Source organism: Equus przewalskii, chromosome 1 (assembly GCF_037783145.1).
Source record: "Equus przewalskii isolate Varuska chromosome 1, EquPr2, whole genome shotgun sequence".
Classification (NCBI taxonomy): Eukaryota; Metazoa; Chordata; class Mammalia; order Perissodactyla; family Equidae; genus Equus; species Equus przewalskii.
In genome coordinates, this window is record NC_091831.1 from 15,002,631 (window position 1) to 15,021,918 (window position 19,288).

The 19,288-nt window shown below is 52.7% G+C and overlaps 1 protein-coding gene across 1 annotated transcript; it reads right to left on the reverse strand.

The window, feature by feature from the left end:
- Nucleotides 1–1,484: 1,484 nt before the first annotated feature.
- KCNK18 (potassium two pore domain channel subfamily K member 18) lies at nucleotides 1,485–16,908 on the reverse strand. The gene is given in 4 exon segments (XM_070592301.1): nucleotides 1,485–4,055; nucleotides 4,058–4,830; nucleotides 13,491–13,619; nucleotides 16,089–16,908. Coding segments are annotated over 4 exon segments (1,152 nt in total). The 5' UTR covers nucleotides 16,309–16,908; the 3' UTR covers nucleotides 1,485–4,025.
- Nucleotides 16,909–19,288: the final 2,380 nt, after the last annotated feature.

Below are 19,288 nucleotides of genomic sequence, written 5' to 3' on the forward strand. Positions count from 1 at the left end.
AGGCTGGTGGACACCTGGACAGGACGAACTCCACAGCTGCTGGCTCAGCCTCCCGCCAAAGGCTTCGGTCCGGGGCCCGGAGGTCAGAGTTGAGCTGTGCTTGGAGGCAGGGCGTTTCTCCGCCATGAGTGGCAGGTGCAATAGGTGACCACCAACATACTCCCTTTTGCCTTTTGAGTCCAGAAGCTTCTGGGCAACTTCTAGGCCCTCTCATTCTCCAGGCAGATTCTAGCCAAGCTGAGCCCCAGGAAGCCCCTGTCACAGAACCAAGTCCTGCTGGGGCTTTAATCAGGAGCCCCCAGGTGAGGCCCGGCAGGCAGCAAGCAGCCTCCTCTGACCACCAAGAGAAACCCTGAGTTTGGAGAAGACAGAGTATTCGCTCTTATTGCGACAGGGTCAGTTCCAGTGACCTTACAGGAGGCCTCCCTGGCCAGAGGGTCCTACGCCTCAGAACCCCTTCCCCTGTCCAGGAGCAGGGACCTCACACCTTCCCTAGAAGGCTGTCCACACAGAGTGCCGGCTATAAGGGAGGCTGTGAAGGAGCAGTGAGGGCAGTGGTTTTCAAGCCTGAGAATCAAACATTCTGAATCAAACATTGGAACCACCTGGAGGGCTTGTTAAAGCTTTGCTGAGCTCACCTCCCAGCATTTTGATTCAACAGGTCTCAGGTGGAGCCTGAGAATCTGCATTTCCAACAAGTTCCCAGGGCATGCTGGTGGTCCACTGAGGACCGCTGACTTAGAGTCAAATTAGACCTGGGTGTGAATCCTGACTCTATCACTTACTAGCAGTGAGTCCTTGAGCTAGTTACTTGGCCCCAGTTTCTTCCCCTGTAAAATGATGTAGGGGCAGTAGCTGGCATGCCCCTTTAAAGACCATGTGTCCTTAAGGCTCCTGTCTGGGCTATGTGCCAACACTCAAGATGATAACTATCTTGGACTTGGCCAACCCAGCTGCTCTCATGGGAGAGTTAGCACTGAGACCCTCGTGGTCTGAGGGAACATAGAGGCTCTCTGGGGGCGCTCTGGTCCTTGGAATGCAGGTCATACAGGGACAATCCCCCTTGGCAAGCATGCAGCCTTTGTTCCTCTGCCTACTTAAGCTTCTCTCAGGGGGCGGTAGCGGGTGCACGTTGCTGTCCAGTTGGCCGCCACTGGACCTTCCCTGTAAGTAACTCCCAATAAGCCCATATGTCTCGTTTGCTGTCTCTGGGTCTTTGGTCTCTCGGCAACCTATCCCACACTGCTCACCCACATGGGCATGTGGCAGAACAAATGGGGGCAGTTCTCTCGGCGTTGCAGGGAGCATTCGACGAGGTGGCGCTCATAAAGGACTCCGCTTGGGGCCTGGCACATGGTAAGTGTGCAGTAAGTGCTGGCCACTCTCCTTGGCATTTGTGTGCACCTACGTTCCACCCAGAGCTCTCCCATCTGCGGCAGATGCTGTGGAGCAGGGATGGGAGGATTGAAAGGGGGAGAGAACAATGATGATAAAAAGAGACACAATCGCTTTATTTGGGCAGCTTGGAATTTGGAGAGGACATGGTTACAATCCTGTAACAGAGGAAGGGGTCACAGCAGATGCAGTGGGAGCATAGGCGAGACCAGAGAGACCACTTCCAGGATCACTACCCAGAGTGGGTGACATGTGGGCTGAGGCATGAAGGTGAGTCTTTCATCAGTCCTAGAAGGGAGAAGGGCGTTCATGCTGACAGAGCAGCTGGTGCATGGTTCTCAACTCTGACCACACATTGGGATCACCTGGGACCTTTTAGAAAGCCAGTGCCCAGGTGGCACCCAGACCAATAACTTCTGGATCTTGGGAGAGAGGGTGAAGCCCCTGGGGTGTCAGTGTAGAGGCAAGGTAGAGAACCAAGCAGAGGCTTGGAGGAATGAATTCACATTCCTGCATGGGGAGGCGGCAGTAAATAGCCCAAGGAGGCTGGAATATGGGGTGCATGCAGCAGAGGCACAAGAAACGAGGAGCAGGAAGGCATGCTGGGTCACTTCCTCAGGACCACAGAAGAATACCCCCTAGCAAATGAAATAAGCAAATGATTGTGACCTTTAATTTGCATAATATGTATCCCTGACAAACTCCACGTTTGCACTTGAACAGGACTTTCCACTGGCTCAAGAAGGGAGTGGCTGAGGGACTCGGGACCACCTGTAATCACCTGCACGTTTCTGAGGATGTACCTGACTCGTCTTTGGAATCCTCTCTGAGCCTGGAAAACAGCAAGCACTCAAGGAACGTCTGTTGAAATGAACTTTGAAGAACGTTTCAATGATACCATGTGCCCTCACCTGAGCGGCCAGCCTTGCTTACCTTTGGGTTCAAGGGGCTTTGCTGCACTTAAGCTGGGCTACTGTGACTTCAGAGATGTCAAGAAACTCCGTAACACCCGAGTCCCGGCGGCTGCTGCCTGAAACCCCACTTTTGGTGCTTCACGTCTCTCAGTGGTTCTTGCTCACACCTTGTCAATTCCATTTCCTGAGGTAGGTCTTAAAGAGTTAAAGGGGCAGAAAACCTAATAGTTGTGCAGAACAGGAGGAAAAATCCAGAAAGGAAGACCTGAGATCCCTCTGAGAGCTGGCCCTTGGCACTACCAGAACCTAAGACAGAACAGAGAAGCCTCAAAAGATAGCTGCTTCCTTCTCTTCAGCTGGAACCTCCTGGCACTTTTCATTGGTTCTTGCAATTTTTGTTCTAGAGCCTGGAGCAAAATTCACCATTTACCCAGGAACTAACTAATTTTGCTCATCAAAGGACACAAGTTGATTTTTCCAAGATTTTCTCAAAGAAGTATTCAAGAAACTTTGATTCTCTCAAAGAAGACATCTCTTATAACCGACCAGGGAAATAGTAAGACTCCTGTAGTACCCCATGCATGTGGCAACCAGTTTATATGCTGACTCATTACATCCTCTCCCAGGCTGGGGTCCCCAGGAGTGACTGAGAACAAGGATTTGTGTGCAAGTGGCTTATTTGGAGGTGATCTCAATAGCAGTGGAGAAACGAGACAGGGAGATGGAGGGCAATCCAGGGTGTGATCAGGACACCTGAGGCGCGATTCTGCTGGGGAAATCAGCGGCACAGTGTTGAACATGGGCCCATGGGAGAAGCAAGAAACTGAGCACCATACATCCACCCACTCCCATCAGTCATTGGGTGAAGGCTGCTCCTTGGCACTTCTAGCCTGCTCTGCACATGCCCACACTTTAGTGGCCAGAGAAGGTCCTCAGGCAAACGGAGCTGGAGTCCCATATAGGCATATGGGTGGGGCACCTACAGCACCTGGCACCCAGACCAGCCCCTTCACATGCCAACCATTCATGAATGACTCAGGAGTGTGTATACCCAGTGAGTGCTGACCCTTCACGTACCACTCCAGTCACTTAAGCATCAACACTCTCCCACGCCAGCTCATTCGGGAGGTGCCAATCATGTGCCAGTCAGTGAGAAAACTGATCTACACAGAATCTGGAAACCGAAATACCCCAGGCCCCTGTGAACACAGGTGACAATTCCACTCAGTGGCATCAGTGTATCTGACAAGGACTGGGATTGAGCTGATCTTGCATGCATTCATACAGTCAGTCAAGAAAAGAGGTTGCTCAGGCTAGCTCTGTTTCATCAAGGGTAGATGGGGAGCAGCCCAGGAAGATTTTAATTTAGCAGAAAGTACAGATTGCAAGAACAAAGGTAAGTTTTTCTCACGTCACAAGAAAACCAGTGACATCCGGAAAGTGGTTTCATCTATGTAAGGTGGGGCTTTTGAAAAATGAAGACAGGGCAATTAATTGGACTTTGGAGATGGTGATAGTTTTTGCCTCAAGTCCTGATACGAAGGGCATTGACCACGCTTCTTCAGGGCCTCAAGACTGAAATCAGCCCTCAGGCAGGATTTGCCTCCAAGCCCCAGGGTCTCAGGTGACAGACTGCAGTGCCATCAGCTCTGACTACATTGCCCCAAAAGACAAGGCAAGGAAACCATCTCGGCCAGAGTCTGTCACGTGGAGTCTTCACTCTTTAACGGGGTGTTTAAATTTTCCTTCCCTTTGGTAAAGAACAGCAAGAGATGTTTGTAGATATGAATCAGCCTGTTTTGCACTAACCTGAAAGCGATGCACACGATCTCCATCCCGATGATGATGTAAATGGAGAAGAACAGGAAGAAGTGAGGGTGTTCTAAAACGGTATCCCCAAACCCAATGGTGGTCAGAGTGACAAAGCAGAAATAGAAGGCGTTCTCGAAGTCCAGCTGCTTCTCCCAGATGGGGAGGATGGCAGCTGCACAGGAAATGTAAACGAAAATGACGAGGACAATGATGGGGAGGGGGATGTCAAAGGTCTCCACCTGCCGCCCCACTTCATCCAGGTTGCTGATGATGGAGTATGAGGGTCTCCCGGACGCCAGCTCCGGACACGAGGTGCTCCTCTCCATGGCCACTGGGGGCAGTTGCAGTGTGTTCTGTTTCTCTTGCGCGAGAAGTCTCTCAAACAGCTCCATGTTGGCACCTGGGGCTGAGGGGCCTCCGCCAGGTCTGGGCCCCGGGAGCTCCTGGGCACTGATGCTGATCTTCGGGACAGCTTTGTCCTCCGGCTTGGCCTCAGGCCTTCTCCTGCAGAGCAGTCGGGAGCACCATGTGCCAAGGGGAGGAGGGAGGAACGGGAGTTTTCGGAACCGATTGTAGGACGTGGACAAGATGGTTGCTAGGATGTCACCTGTGTCGGTGAGGACCAGGAACATCAGGGGGATGCCAAAGAGGGCATAGAGCATGAACAAGTACTTGCCAAGCCTGGTGCTGGGGTAGATATGGCCGTAACCTGAAAAAGAAGACAGAGCCCGGGATTGTTGTCTGCTCTGCCCCCTCCCCGCAAAAAACTTTAAAGAGACCTTCTGCCAGTTCCCCTCCTTGGCATGACATTTTACACAACGTGTTTGAAAATATTCATCTTAAAACATCCATCCACTTGTCTGGCATTAGGCCTGCTTTGCTGGGGGAGCAGGGGGTGACACCTGGCTTCTCTGCAGGGTAAGGAAAAACTCATGTCCAGACCTTCGACCCAAAATACCCTTGGCAGGGGACAAGCACATGTTTGGGAGCAACCTGGTTGCCCTTCATTTTGCCGTGGCCATTTCTGAGCATCCCGGTGAGGATGGGCCTGGCTCACCTGGAAGGAAGGATGAGTGCTGTGAGAGGGCGTGGACGGCTCTGCGATCACACCCACCACCTCCTTCATCCTCCATGAAGGCATTCATTTTTAAGAAGCCAACCTTGTCCCCCTGGTATGTTTGGGCCTCTCAGTTTACTTGTTTCTATATAACAGGCAATTATTATGTGCCAATGGTGTGTACAGCAGTGTGCATGGTATTAGGGACAATCGAAAGATGGAAGATGAATAAAAAACACTGCCCACAGAGCCCATCGTGGTTTAGTGGATCAGACAAACATGTTCACAAGTGGCAGCGTCAGAACCCCAGCATCCAGAATCCTACCCACCTCGGTTCCAATCCCAGCTCTGCCTTTTACCAGAAAGTTACTAGATTGCCCACATTTCAGGTTTCCTATCTGTGCAATAGGAATGACAGCCCCTGCCTTGTACATTGACTAGCTGGAAGGACCACATGGGACCAGTGCCTGACACTTAGAGGGTGACTGATAAACGTCAGTGTCCTCACCCTCAGGAGCTAAAAATAGCTGCCTGTGGAGCACTCACTGTGGGCTGGGTGTCAATCAACCTTCCTAGGTAAGAATTGTTATCACCATTCACGGGTGGTGCGGGGTGGGAACTAGGGCTCAGAAGCAACTTGGCCAAGAGCACATGCGACAGAGTGGAGTCGGGAGTCAAACCCCCAGGGTCATCTGGCTCCCAAACCAGTGCTCTTATCTCCACTGGGTCGGGATCACCAAGGAGGCAGAATCCTCTGACCTGCAAGAACAGGTCAGCAGAGCAAAGGGTGAGGGTGGGCTGAGGCCTCCGTGCTCTTCAGGAGCCCCCTCCGCCCATCACCCCAACTCCCACCCTTAGTCCACAGAAGGACAGCAGCAGAGAGATATCAAACCCCACAGCGCAGGGGGCTGGAGCTTCTGGAGTGGACAAGCTTCAGTGACTTCAACAAACAGGGAAGGGCCGGGCCCGTGGCCAGGTGGTTAAGTTCACGCGCTCCGGTTAGGTGGCCCAGGGTTTCACCAGTTCGGATCTTGGGCACGACCTAGCACTTGCTCCTCAGGCCACGCTGAGGCAGCATCCCACGTGTCACAACTAGAAGGACCCACAACTAAAATACGCAACTATGTACTGGGGGGCTTTGGGAAGAAAAAGCAGAAAAAAAGGGAAAAAAAGAAAATTGACAACAGTTGTTAGCTCAGGTGCCAATCTTTAAAAAAAAAAGGAAAAAGCTTTTGTATTTAATGTCTGTGTTTAATTTTTGATGCCATAAAGGATGACTAATACAGAAAATCCCAGCTCAATTATGTAAATTAATTTGAAGGCACTTCCTAGGCTGGCTAAGCCCCAATCTCCTCCAGGGCTGCAGCTCCCGGTGCCAAACCCTGGCCTCAGGCTCTGCCCTCCAGGAACATGCAGGCGCTCAGGTTGCCCACGCTCACCACGGGCCTGGGAAAAGGCTGTGGCCCTCGACAGGTCTCATCGGTTTGCATGGGTAGGAGAGCACTCCATGCCACCCAGGCTGGTTCCACGAGGCGCCATTGGATGGCAGGGGCTGTTAACTCTGTATGTACATTCATATTATAGTCATCCTTCAGTATCCACACGGGATTGGTTCCAGGACCCCTTGTGGATACCAAAATCCGGAGATGCTCAAGTCCCTTCTATAAAATGGCATAGTATTTGCATATAACCTACATGCATCCTCCCGTATGCTTTAAATCATCTCTAGACTCCTTATAATACCTAATACAGTGTACATGCTATGCAGACAGTTGTTATACTGTATTGTTTAGACAATACAAGAAAACAAAAGTCTGCACGTGTTCAGTACAGACACAACCGTCATAGGCCTGTCCATCTACAGTTGGTTGACTCAGCTGATGCAAACTCTGTGGCTATGGAGGGCTGATGTATGTACATATTGGGTGCTTACTGCACATGCTGGGGACACAGTGGTGAGCAAAGCAGAAATGGGGCAAATAATGAATCACATAACCACACTAAGGAGGCTGTAATTACAAATGGAGATCAATAAAGGACGTAAAAGAACAGAATATTCTATGTGCAATTAGAAAAAGGCACTCATCCTGGATTCTGCATTTATTGAGCACCTACTTTATGTCAGGCTCTTGCGGGCGGGGTTGGGGGTACAAAGACGAACAGGCAGAGATCAGAGATCACGCCCTCTAGGAGCTCCTAGCAGAGAGGGAAGCAGAGCCTTGAGCTCTGTTCTCCTCCGTTCCAGCAGGACGCTGCAGCCAGGACCCAGCAGGGGCCATGCTCCAGGGGTCAGGAGTGGGGGCTGCATTGGCCAAACCTCCCATCAGAAACCCAGGCTTGCTCCATGGGTTGAGAGAGTGCTGGGAGGTTTCAATTGCCTCTATTTCCCTTCCCTGTTCCCCAAAGGTCTCCAGCAGCTCCAGCCCATCCCTCAGGGAGAGGAGCTTGCAGAAGTGGCCTCAGGACAGCTTCTCATCCAGGCTTCAGTGAAAGCCCAGAACCACTGAGGAGATCATGGTGGGGGCAGGATCAAAGGGAGAGAGAAGGTGGGGGGCAGGAGCTCAGATAAGCCCTACCATGCAGTCCCGGAGGAGTCCCAGCCCTGGGTGTCAGCAAAGATTCCTGTGCCCAAGCTTGTCATGGGCCCCATCAGCCCTTAGGGATATCGGCAGCAGCCATGAGGGCCCATAGACAGGGGTCCTCCTTGTTCTCCAGACAGTGCATAAGCCCCCCAGTTCTCATGCAACCCTAGGAGAGTCAGCAGAGGCTCCTCAGCAGTAACCCCCCAGCTTCCAGGACGGGGTCCCAGGGTCAGATCTATTTTATTTAAAGAAAAGAATGTCACATTTCTTACAGGATTTATAAAGTGGCTTTAAGAGTCAAAATTCCCTGCATAGCAAAACCCCTACTGCTAGCAACCATCATAATTACCAAGCATTTAATGGACAAGGAACAGGGTAGTCAGGGTCACACAGCCCACAGCTGACAAGGTGTGCACTGCTCACCCACAGACCTCCCCACTGCACATCCCCCCCACCCCCCCACCCCCTACGCTCCCCTTAGCAAATGTGATTTTGTGGATTACAACTAAAGTCTTTGGGCTGCCTCTGGGTGGGATATGGTTACAATCCAGAAGATATGCCACATTCCAGAAAATGCATCAAGGAAGCAAGCCTTAGAGAGCACACGGCCCCCAGGAAGAGAATGCATTAACTCCCCCAATTACTGAATTCTGAAATGCATGATGGAAAATCATATCATCTTATCATGCATTCATTTAGTCCAATGCCATCAGTCCACTCCACTTAGCTGGTATCTCATAGCCCATGCACTTTACTTTCTACTCCAAGAGGGCTGACCCAACTGGAAATGACTGGATAGTGACCAGCCTCACACCTAGCATCAGGTGTCCCTTCTCAGTGTCAAGGCCAGGTACATTTCAGGTGACCCAGAGATGCAGGATAGGAAGCAAGATTACCAGCACAGCCTTCCAACACCATCATTGATTACGGGCAGCGCAGAAAACCCCTGAATCCTCTTTCCAGTTGTAATTACTGGACAGCATGATGTTGTAATTGACTTGGACAGTGGACAGTAGCTTTGCTTTCGTGGGATTTAAAGCAAGCTAATGCATTTCCATTAGATGAGTGTTTTGCAGCCTGGACTCCCCTTAGAATCACCTGGAAGGCTCTGAAAAAGACTGATGCCTGGGCTGGTCCCTAGAGATTCTGACTTGTTGTGGGGTAGGGCCCAGGCAGGGGAGCATGTAGAAGATAGCCAGGCGACCCCAATGTGCGGAAAGGGCTGAGAAGGCCTGCAGCAGGTCAGGCCTTCTCAAATTTAGCGTGTGTCAGAATCACCTGGAGAACTTGTTAAAACACAGAGCACGGGGCCCACAACCATAGTTTCTGACTCTAGGTCTAGGATGGGGCCTGAGAATTAATTTGCGTTTCTAATAAGTTCTCAGGTGATGCTTATGCTACTGGTCCAGGAGCCACACTTTGATAACCATTAGAGCAGTGGTTCTCAACAGAGGGCAATTTTGCCCCCCATGGGACAAGGTCTAGAGACATTTTTGGCTGCTGCAACTGGTGGGGACAGCAGGGAAAGAGATGGGAGCCTCTGATGAGTTGAGGCCAGGGATGCTGCTAAACCTCATACAGTGCAGAGGACAGGCCCCCCTACAGCAAAGAGTCATCTAGTCCAAGACGCTAATAGTGCTGAGGCTGAGAAACACCACATTAGATCGACCCCCTGAAGTTCCTCAGGAAAAACAAACTCAACCCCAGACTCTCAGCCCCTTTGCTCATCTCCAGCATCTTCCTTGTAGTGGCTGCTCCCCTGTAACTGCTCCCTGGAGCTGAGAGTCCCCCTGATAAAGGCCAGCCGTGCCCTGCCTCTGCCTCTCTGGCAATGAGTTCCTCATCAGAGCCTTAGCTTGCCACCAAATGGGACAGTCAGAGCACCTACCTCAGAGGGTTGTTGTGAGAATTAAACAAGATAATGCATATAAAGCACGCTGACACCGTGCCTGGCACTGGTAAGTGCTCCATATTATTCTTTCTGCCATTATCTGTCCTGCCTCTATCAACATTCAGGTGAATTCAGGTGGTTCTGAAGGAAACCACGTGGGGGCGCTCTTGGGCACAAGCCTGAGCCCATTTATAAAACGTGTTGCTGCAGACACTGGTTGTCCACCCAGCAGCCCTTCTGCCAACCTTCCTTGGATACTCCCCACCTGATTTAAGGATAGATCTGATTGGTAATCCAATACGCTTGCCAGGGACTGGATCCGGGAATGGAAGCTTCTAGGAAAAGTTTCCCTGCTGATTATGACCGCCAGCCCTCTTTCTCTATCACCCGTGATTATGCCGCACGGGGAGTAACCTTGGTGGCCATCTCGTGACCTGCTGAGCAGGATGGAGAGAATCTGATGCTCAAGTGCCACAGCTGAGCTGCACATTGACCAGCCCTAGAGCTGTCCTCCATTGGGAGGTTACATTTTTCTTGCAGTTTAAGCCAGTTGGGTTGGGTTTTCCATTGGCTGCAGCTGAAGGCGTCCTGGCTGACACTTACAAACGTGGTTGTCAGCTGATCCTCATGCTGACTCTGAGAGGAAGGTCTGGGAGGAGTTACTGATTAAGGAACAAAGCTCTGAATGGCTGCATCCTTCACTGGACGTCACACGGCTCTGAGCCAAGGTGGTCAGCCTCCAGAGTCCACAGCTGGCCACTGTGCTCCACCACCACCACAAGTGAGGGGACCGTGGGGGAGCTCCCAGACAGGGCCCGGGCTCTGTGACCCTTGTGAGCCTAGCCCTCCCAGGGAGTGGTATTCTCTTGAATGAAGACAGGGCCCCCAGTCCTTTTCACTAGCCAAGAGGGACAGGGGCTGAGCGATGGGCCACACTCCTGGTGGGGACACTGACCCAGGAGCTCCTGAGCCGTGGCTGAGGGCATCTCCACCACCTCCCCTCTTGTGACCCCCACCCCCAGCAGGAGAGGCTCCTGCCAGCCCTGGCTTGGCTCCTCCAACCCAGCCCACCCTAGTGCACCACAGGAGAGGGAAGCTGGGGGCCCTTCGTTACTAGAGGGTCCTCGGATGCTGGCCTAGGGACACAGGGCCCAAGAGCAAGACCAGCCCTGTACCCCATAGCCCCGGAGGCCCAACTCTCCTGCAGTGTCTCCCGCCTCCCTCCTGGCCCGTTCTCTGCCCTCCAGCCACACTGGTCTTCTCCTGAAAGGGCCTATAAGCCTCAGTTTTGCCCTACTGTGTCCTCAGCCTGGAAAGCTCTCTCGCCCTTCTGTACCTGCTTAATTTCTACTGATCTTTCAGCTCAAATGTCACTTGTCACTTCCATGGGGAAGCCTCGCCTCCCCAACCCACAAATCAGGACCACCCTCCCCATCCCCTTTAGCCACTCCCACAGCCTCCGGTTCTCCTGAGCACTCACCACCATGCTTAGCTGTTCACTGTCCCTCCCCTCCATTAGACCAGGAGCCCCAGGAGAGCAGGGAGCCATCCAGCCAGTCCAGCCCCTGCACAGGAACACGGAAGGTCGTGTACAGAGAGGCAGTGGAGTTTGGGGTGAGGACCCAGACAGCCTGAGCTCAGATGCGCACAAGCTGTGCAACTCGCAGAAGTGGCGGACCTGCCTCTGCCTCCGGCTGTGTGGGAATAACAACAAGCAGCTACCTCGGGGTTGTCGTGAGGGTTAGATGGGCTAATCACCATAGAGAACTTAGAACGGACGGAGCCCGGCACGTCTTCAACACATACGTGTTAGCCAGCGCAGCTGCTGCTGTTGGAATCGTAGGTATTCAGTAAATATTTGTTGAATGAATGAATGAATGAAGGCTGCCTGCAAAGGCCACCTCTTCACCCCAGTTCCAGTGTCCTCTGTCACCCAGGAGCCCATCCTTTGCAAGGCCACTGAGAAGAGAGTCTGTGGCTTTGAGGGTCCACAGAGCCCGTCTTTAGATGAGGGAGTGGTCACTGCAGGGGGCAGCTCTGACCCTGCACACTCCCCTCTGCCCCCGTCCCCCCCACGCTCTGGAACGGACTGCCCTGGGTCGATGACTTGCACATAAGGAATTTCCTTTGTTTGGGGGCTGGAGACAAATATAAAGCAAGTGCAGGGAACAGGTGAACCCGGCTGCCTTCCCTTCCCGGTACGGCCATCTTCTCCGAGCTGCTCCTGCCTCCCAAGCACAGCTTGAGGCTCCCTGAGGAAGGTGGGAAGGGTCCCTGAAGCACCCCACAAACCTGTAGGGCTGGTAGTGTACTTTGGGGAAAGAGCACTGGGCTTGGAGTCTTAAGGCCTATTTGTGGGCATTAGCTCCACTCACTGAGTGACCTTGGCCCCTCACATCACCCTCCCTGGGCTCAGGATGCCCCAACTGATTCACAGACCTCTGTGAGCATTACAGGAGGCAGCTTAGCACACCCCCACGGGTAACTGCTGGCTCTCGTACCACTGCAGCTCTCCCTCCTCCCTCACCTAAATGTTGGTGCTCCAGGTCCTACTCCAGCATGTGGCCCTCCCTCTCCACGCCACGCCCCCCAGTGCTCTCCTCCATCTATATGCTGGTGACTCTGAAACCCACCTTGCCAGCCCTGCCCAGAGCCCCAGACCCACATTTCCAGCAGCGCTGGGCATCTCCCCTTGGAGGCACTACTGGAGCCTCAACCTTGACTGGCCCTGAATCCTCACCTCCATCCCCCGGGCCCAGCATCCTCCCCACCGTCCCCCAAGTCTACCTATCCCGGGCAGCCAAGCTAAAGGCTTAGCATCTTCCTCCCCTCACTCTTGTATTTGCCTGCTGCAGATTTTCCTCTAAAGTGTTCCTGCAGTCCACCCCTCTTCTCCACCCTCATGGCCATAGTCTAGGCTAGCCCATCATCATCTCTCACCTAGACTCTTCCAGTAACCTCCCTACTGATCTCCCTGCTGCCAATCTTACCCTCTCTGGTCCACCTCCACCCTGCAGCTGGATGAACTTTCTGGAATGCTGGGCTACCATGTCCTTCCCTTACTTAAAACCCTCTGGATGCTCCCCATTGCTCTCAAGATAAACCCAACCTCCTTAGCCGGGCTGGCAGGGCCCTCCCATGGTATGGCCCCTCCTCTCTCTCGCCCCTCTCCACCCCTAACTTAACCTCCTTACAATGCTGTCATTCCTCTTGCCACTGGGCCTTTGCCCTTACTGTCCTCCTGGCCTGGAGTGTCCTCTTCAGGCCCCACCTTCCCCGCTCGCTGGTGACTCCTGCTCTCTCACTCAGACTCAGCATGGCTGTCACCCCCAGGGGGCCTTTAACATGTGCTCACCACTTAAGTCTTGCATCTTGGACCACCCCCAAGGCTGGGGCAGCTGTACTCCCACAATACCCTGAGCACATCACACGCTGACAGCGTTTGGTTGGCCCAAGTGCCTCTGTCTTGCAGGAACCTGGGCAGGCAGGTCCCTGGCAGGTGGTGTTTTGTACAAGAACACTCAGCTGAGGGGCGGGAGGGGATGAGATGCTCACATCTTGGGGCCTACGCCTAGGCATGGGGCTGCACCCATCTGAAGGAAGGGCGCTCTTTTCTAATTGATACAAAGGTGCCTTGCGGGCCAGTGGCAGCCCTGATCACTGCTGTATCCCCGAGCTGGGAGCAGTGCCCACCCATGCACAGTAGGCCCGGTACAACCGTTTCTTGCACTAAATGAATTGAACATTCCAGCATCCCCACCAAGGGTCCCTAGCCTGCCTCTTCCCCCACCCTCTTCCCCAGGTCCCTCTCCCAGGCCTGCCCCTGCCCGTGGACTTACCCACAGTGCTGAGCACTGTGCAGCAGAAAAAGAGTGAGCTCAGGAAGGTCCAGTCTGCAGACTTGCTAAACCAGTGGGGCTTCACCTCTTGCAGCAGCTTCCCGAGATCCTGTTTCCTGCCTTCTTCAACTCAAGACAGAGACAACCAGAGTGAGGAAGAGGGTTCCACCCTTCGAGACAGGTCCCACCCAGGTGAAGGGCAGGGTCTGCCCGAGGCACCAGCAGGCCCCCTGCCTTGTGGTCCCATCAACATCAAAGCCTTGCTTTTAAATGTCTCTGAAGTTTAGGTCCTGCTCCAGGGCCTGCAGAGATTAGGAAGCCACACAGCCCCATGAGACGAGCACCCAAGGGAGACGCCCTGAGGGTCTGCCTGCGCTCAGCCATGGAATTGCTGTGCGGCCTTAGGGGGCTTTATGGACTTTCTAAGCCTCATTTCTTTCACATTGCAAAGGGGCAAAACAACTTCTGCTGTTCTCTCTCACCAAGTTCTTGAGAACTGAATGCAAAAAGGCTTTTATGAAATGCAACCTGTTACGTGGATGCAACTGTACCCACTCCTGGAGCTCATTAAGCCTGATGGAGTTTGGTGATCACACTGGGATCGGTGGGCACCAGCTGCCTGAGGATGTCTGGGAAGCCTTGGCTTCCAAAACATCCGCCCCTAGACCAACATAGCTGGGTCGGGGCCCTGGTTTCTCAGAGAGATTCCCAAATGGTTCCTTTGGGTTGTAGCCAGTGGGCTTTGGGACCCCAGAAGCCACTTGCCCGACTCTGATACAGTCAGTCATAAGAGGATGTCACAGGGCCTGGCCCACAGCAGGAAGTCACTATTCACTGGAATGAGCACCAACGTGGGAGTCCAGACCCCTGCATTCTAGACCCAGCTCTGACCCTGACTAGTTCCTGAAGCCTTGGATAACAGGCTTCTTGCTGAGCCTCAGTTTCCCCATCAAGCAGGCAGCATGACATGGTGGTAGAAAGCTCTGGTTCTGGTGTCCAAATGCCTGTGGTGGAATCCCTGGCTCCATTTTCTAGTTTATGACCTTAGGCAAGTTGGTTAACTCCCAGTGCCTCAGTTTCCTAATCTGTAAAAGGGAAACAATTCATACCCACCTCATAGGGTTGGTGTGAGGATTCAGTGAGATAATGCAAGAAAGGTACTCAGCACAGGGTCTGTACTTAGCTGGCACTCATTGAGCGTTCTAATCGCCAACGAAAATCAGCACAGAATGGGGTCGGACCAGCTCTGTGTTCCCACATCACTCCGTGCATCAGAATCACTCCGAGGAAACTTTCTAACAATAAGATTCCCAACCCAGCCCTGGAGACCTGATGAAGTGGGTTCGGGGGAAGAGCTGGGAATGCGTATTTTAAACAAGCTCCCTGGGTGATTCTGATGTACGGCCAGGTTTGGAAAGCCTTGGACTTGTGGACAGTCTAGACCCCTGATGGCTTAGGGTGTCCGAGTGGCAGTAACTGCAGATGGTATCTCCCAGGTCAGCTGCGTAGGCATGCGTCTGTCTGGTACGGATGCAGAGAGAAGGAGTAGGACCCCCCATGGAGGGAGACTCTGCCTCCCATGACCAGCCTCTAGCGAGCCCAGCTGAAAGGACCTGCTCCCACAGCAAGGTCGGGGGGAGCCATGAGCAGCCTGACTACCAGCAGAGGGATCCTGTTCTTCCCCTGACTTTTAGAGTCTGTTTTTCCTTTGTCCTTTACTTATTTACTCTCTATTATTCTATCTTACTCATTGAATACATCTTTGCAAGCTCTGGGGAGCAGAGCAGGGTAGAAATAAGTGACTAAATACAAATGAAATGCAATAAGGATGGATGTAAAGTGCCGTGTGCCCTCTAAAAGGCTTCATGTCCATTATCTCATCTGCTTCCCACAGGTCCCTGAGACTGTGGGCCCCCTTCTGCCCAGCACACTGAGACCCAGAGAGAGCAACAGGTCTGCCTGGGATCACACAGCAAACTGATAGAGCAACTCGGGACTAGAATCAGGCCGCTAAGTTCTTCTCACAACCCCTCCCCGCTTCCCCTGAGTCCGACAACAGAGAAGGCCCTTTGAAAGAGGAAGTGAGAGAGTAGGGGGGCAGGCTGCTGTTTTGGGGGTTCCAACCCCAATTTGGAGTGTTCCTTGAATTCTAGTCCCTGTAAACTGAATCATGAGGTGGGACAGGCGTAGTTCTGAGGACCAGCCTAGGAACCCCCAGCCCCAGATGTGGTCACCCAACCACCCCACCCCACCTCACCAAATCTCCAGCAATCCATCCTTCCCAGGGCCTGCGGGTCTGGGTGGGGCTGGGAGCTGAGGCAAAGGGAAGGGAGTGGTCTTTCCAGAGCACCTACTGGGTGCTCAGTGCTTTTCCTACATTCTTCATAGAAACCCTGAGAGGCCCTTAATCTCCCCATTTTACAGAGGAGAAAACTGAAGCTCAGAGAGGAGAAGTCACTTGCCTAAGGTAGCCCAGGAATGGGGTGGATACAAGCAGAGGGCTCCCAGACCCAGCCTCCTGAAAGGCAGCCCTTATCTATCTGGGGGCTGCCTCCACCCACCGAGAAAAGGTCCGCCCTGTCCAGGTGAACCACCTACCTGTTCTGTTGCATTTCAAGATGCCACAGAGCTTCTCCAAGAACTCCTCCAAACCCCCATCCTCTGCCCCCAGGTCCTGGCCTCCCTCAATGACCGAGAAGAGGGCGGCACCCACCAGCGCGTAGGTCACCAGGGAGCAGAGGAAGCAGAGGCGAGGGAAGAGCTTCTCCAGGGCCTCCCGGCAGCACCTCCTGGCCTGGGGCGGCCCCGCAGCCTCCATCCTCCCCGGAGCGCGCAGGACAGGAGGAACTGGTGAAGAGGCAGGAGCATCGAGGCCCCGCCAGGCGGAGGCGGGGGAGTGCCCGAGAATGGCCAGGCTCCAGCGCTAAGTGATGGTGCGCGCGCCTCCCCAAGGACACGGAAAGCAGCCGGCACTCATCGTGTTCAGATGACCCGAGTTACTCAGATGGCGCCCCCGCTAGCGCCCCAAATTGCTATTGATCCACCAGGCCGACGTGCGTCCAGCAGCCGGGTCAGCCTGGGAGCGGCTCTGCAGGGGCTTTTGGAGGACGGCGTGGTGGTGGTGATGTGCTTTGGCCTTTCCCATCCCGAACCGCAATTTTGACTTCCAGGTACTAAATCTGATTTTTCAGTCAAGCGATTTTCCTTCCTAAGGGTTGTCTGTGGTACCTGGTCTCTTGGACAGGTAGTAATAATAGTAACAAGTAAGGACAGAGCTCTAACGTTTACAAACGGCCTTTTTCCGGTGTGGCTCTAACTCTTGGTCCCAACTCTTCCCTCCGGTGTGGCGTATTCACCCTGGCCGCGGCCTCAAGGTGGGCGGAGCGTACCTCCATGCTCCCTCGCCTTAGACTAGACCATGTGATTGGCTCCAGCAATCAGGTGTTAGCAGGCCTGCCGTAAGCGGGGGCTTCAAATGTGCTGGTTCAGTTGGACCTGCTCCGCTGCGCCCCGTCTCTGCCATAAGAAAAACGTGCCCCAGAGGGCAGACATGGAGATGTGCGCACGCTCAGATCCCCCTCCATGAAAGGATTCTCTATGCAGCTTCAAGCATCTTGGTTCGTGACAGCCTCCAGCTATTCGGTCTTTCAAGGTTTGCCTCAGCTTTCAAGCCTTCTTCTCAGGGAAGCCCCTGTCCCATGACTGACTGAGCAAGGTCAGGGTACAAGAGCTCACCCATTGCTGACCCCTGCGGGACTGCTCCAAACCGCCATCTTTGTTCCAAAGCTCCCTGTTGGTCTGCCAGAGAGGTTGTCGGCTCTGCATCGTGGTCTGAAGGCTTCCCCTGTCCCGTCCTGCTTCCTCCCTTCTCCTTTACCCCTCAGCAGGGTTTTTACACTCATCTCCGTGTCTGCCTCACAGAGGAATCCACCTGCAATAGTTGGTGCCAGGAGTGTTCTGAGAGAGCAGGCTCCGAGATGGGAATTGGGGACTGGGTCGCTCAATACCCAACTGGTAAGGAGGTGGTGGGCAGACAGCTCTCGGCTCAAGGTGGCCATCCAGCTGTTCAACTTTTGCCAGTAGCGAGCTGGGATGGTGTGCAGGGGGAAGGCAGTGTGTTGACTAGTGCAATGACTCAGGCATTTAAAACTTTTTGGAGGAATGATAACGATAAGGATAATAAGTTTGGATGGATATTATGAAGTTGCATTGATGTGCTAAAGGCAAACGTAGAAAAGGGACATAAGTAGGACAATGTACAGCCTCTGCTGCCGCTGGTCTCAGGACTGAAACTGATACTCAGTGTCTTCTTCCTTCACTATCCATTCTAATTTCCCTTTGCTACCTCTTCTGCTCTCAACTGCTTACCTGATAGCATGGCCCAAATCTGCATTCCTGGGGCCTCTGAGTCCTTGGTGACTATATCTTTTTCAGATTGGAGGTGCTTGGGTTTGTCCATTCACAGCTGCCATTGGATACAAAGTATCAAGAAGTACCCAAGTGGGTCACCTGAGTTCCACCCATATTCCTCCCTGCCCCTATTGGATAAAAGCAGCCCTCCCTCCTCTGCTGACCAGGCGATTGCCTTCAACAAGATGTCACCCCTTTTCTTGCTTGCTGGCTCCTGGACACAAGGATCCTAAAGTGCCCAGGCAGCAGCCATAGGATGTAGTTCAATGGGTCCCTTGCTGGGTTTCCTGGTGATCGTGTTCCCCTTGGGAGCAGGACCTCTAACCCTGCAGAGCCCAGAGTTGGGGCGATGGAAGACAGTGAAAGCATGTGGTCGTGTAATTCTCAGTTTGAAACGGAAAGCAGCCAATGCTTCATTGCTTCTTTACTGCCCTTAAGAAAGAGAAGGCAAGATCTCCAAGCCTAGAACAAGCCAACTGCGCTGTCTCCCCCCAACCCCCACATCTGTATCCAGCCTTCTGGAGGGAGTCAAGTCTAGGAACTCTTTGCCTCGCCCTAGATCCCCAAGGTTTTCTCCTAAAAGTTTTATAGTTTTATGTCTACATTTACGTCCATGATCCATTTGAGTTAGTTTTTTCATAAAGTGTGATATTTAGGTCAAGGCTCATGTTTTTGCCTATAAATATACAATTGCTCCAGCGCCATTGTTGAAAAGGCTATCTTCACTCCATTGGGTTATTTTCACTTTTGTGAAGAATCTGTTGAACATATTTGTGTGGGTCTATTTCTGGGTTCTCTCTTCTGTTCCATTGATCAATGTGTCCATCCTTCCACTAATACCACACTGTCTAATTACTGTAGCTATGTAATTGGCTTTAATATCAGGTCCAGTGATTCCTCCTACCTTAGTCTTCTTTTTCAAGATTGTTTTAGCTATTGTAAGGCCTTTCTATACAAGTTTTAAAATAATCTTATCTATAGCTACATAAAACCTCTCTGGGATTTTGATGGGAATTGCGCTAAACCCATAGACCTATGTGGTGAGACTTGACATCTTTATTACGTTAAGCCTTCCAGTCTGTGAACATGGTATGTCTTTCTTGGCCATTACTTTTGAACAGCACCTTAGTGTGCTCCCGTCATTCTTTACTCAAGCCAAGAATCAACATTTTAAGTGGCCGGCCCAGTGGCATAGTTGTTAAGTTTGTGCACTCTGCTTCATCTGCCTGGGGCTTGCAGGTTCACATCCCGGTTGTGGACCTACCATTGCTCATCAAGCCATGCTGTGGTGGCATCCCACATAAAACATATGAAGATTGGCACAGATGTTAGTTGAGTGACAATCTTCCTCAAGCAAAAAGAGGAAGACTGGCAACAGATGTTAGCTC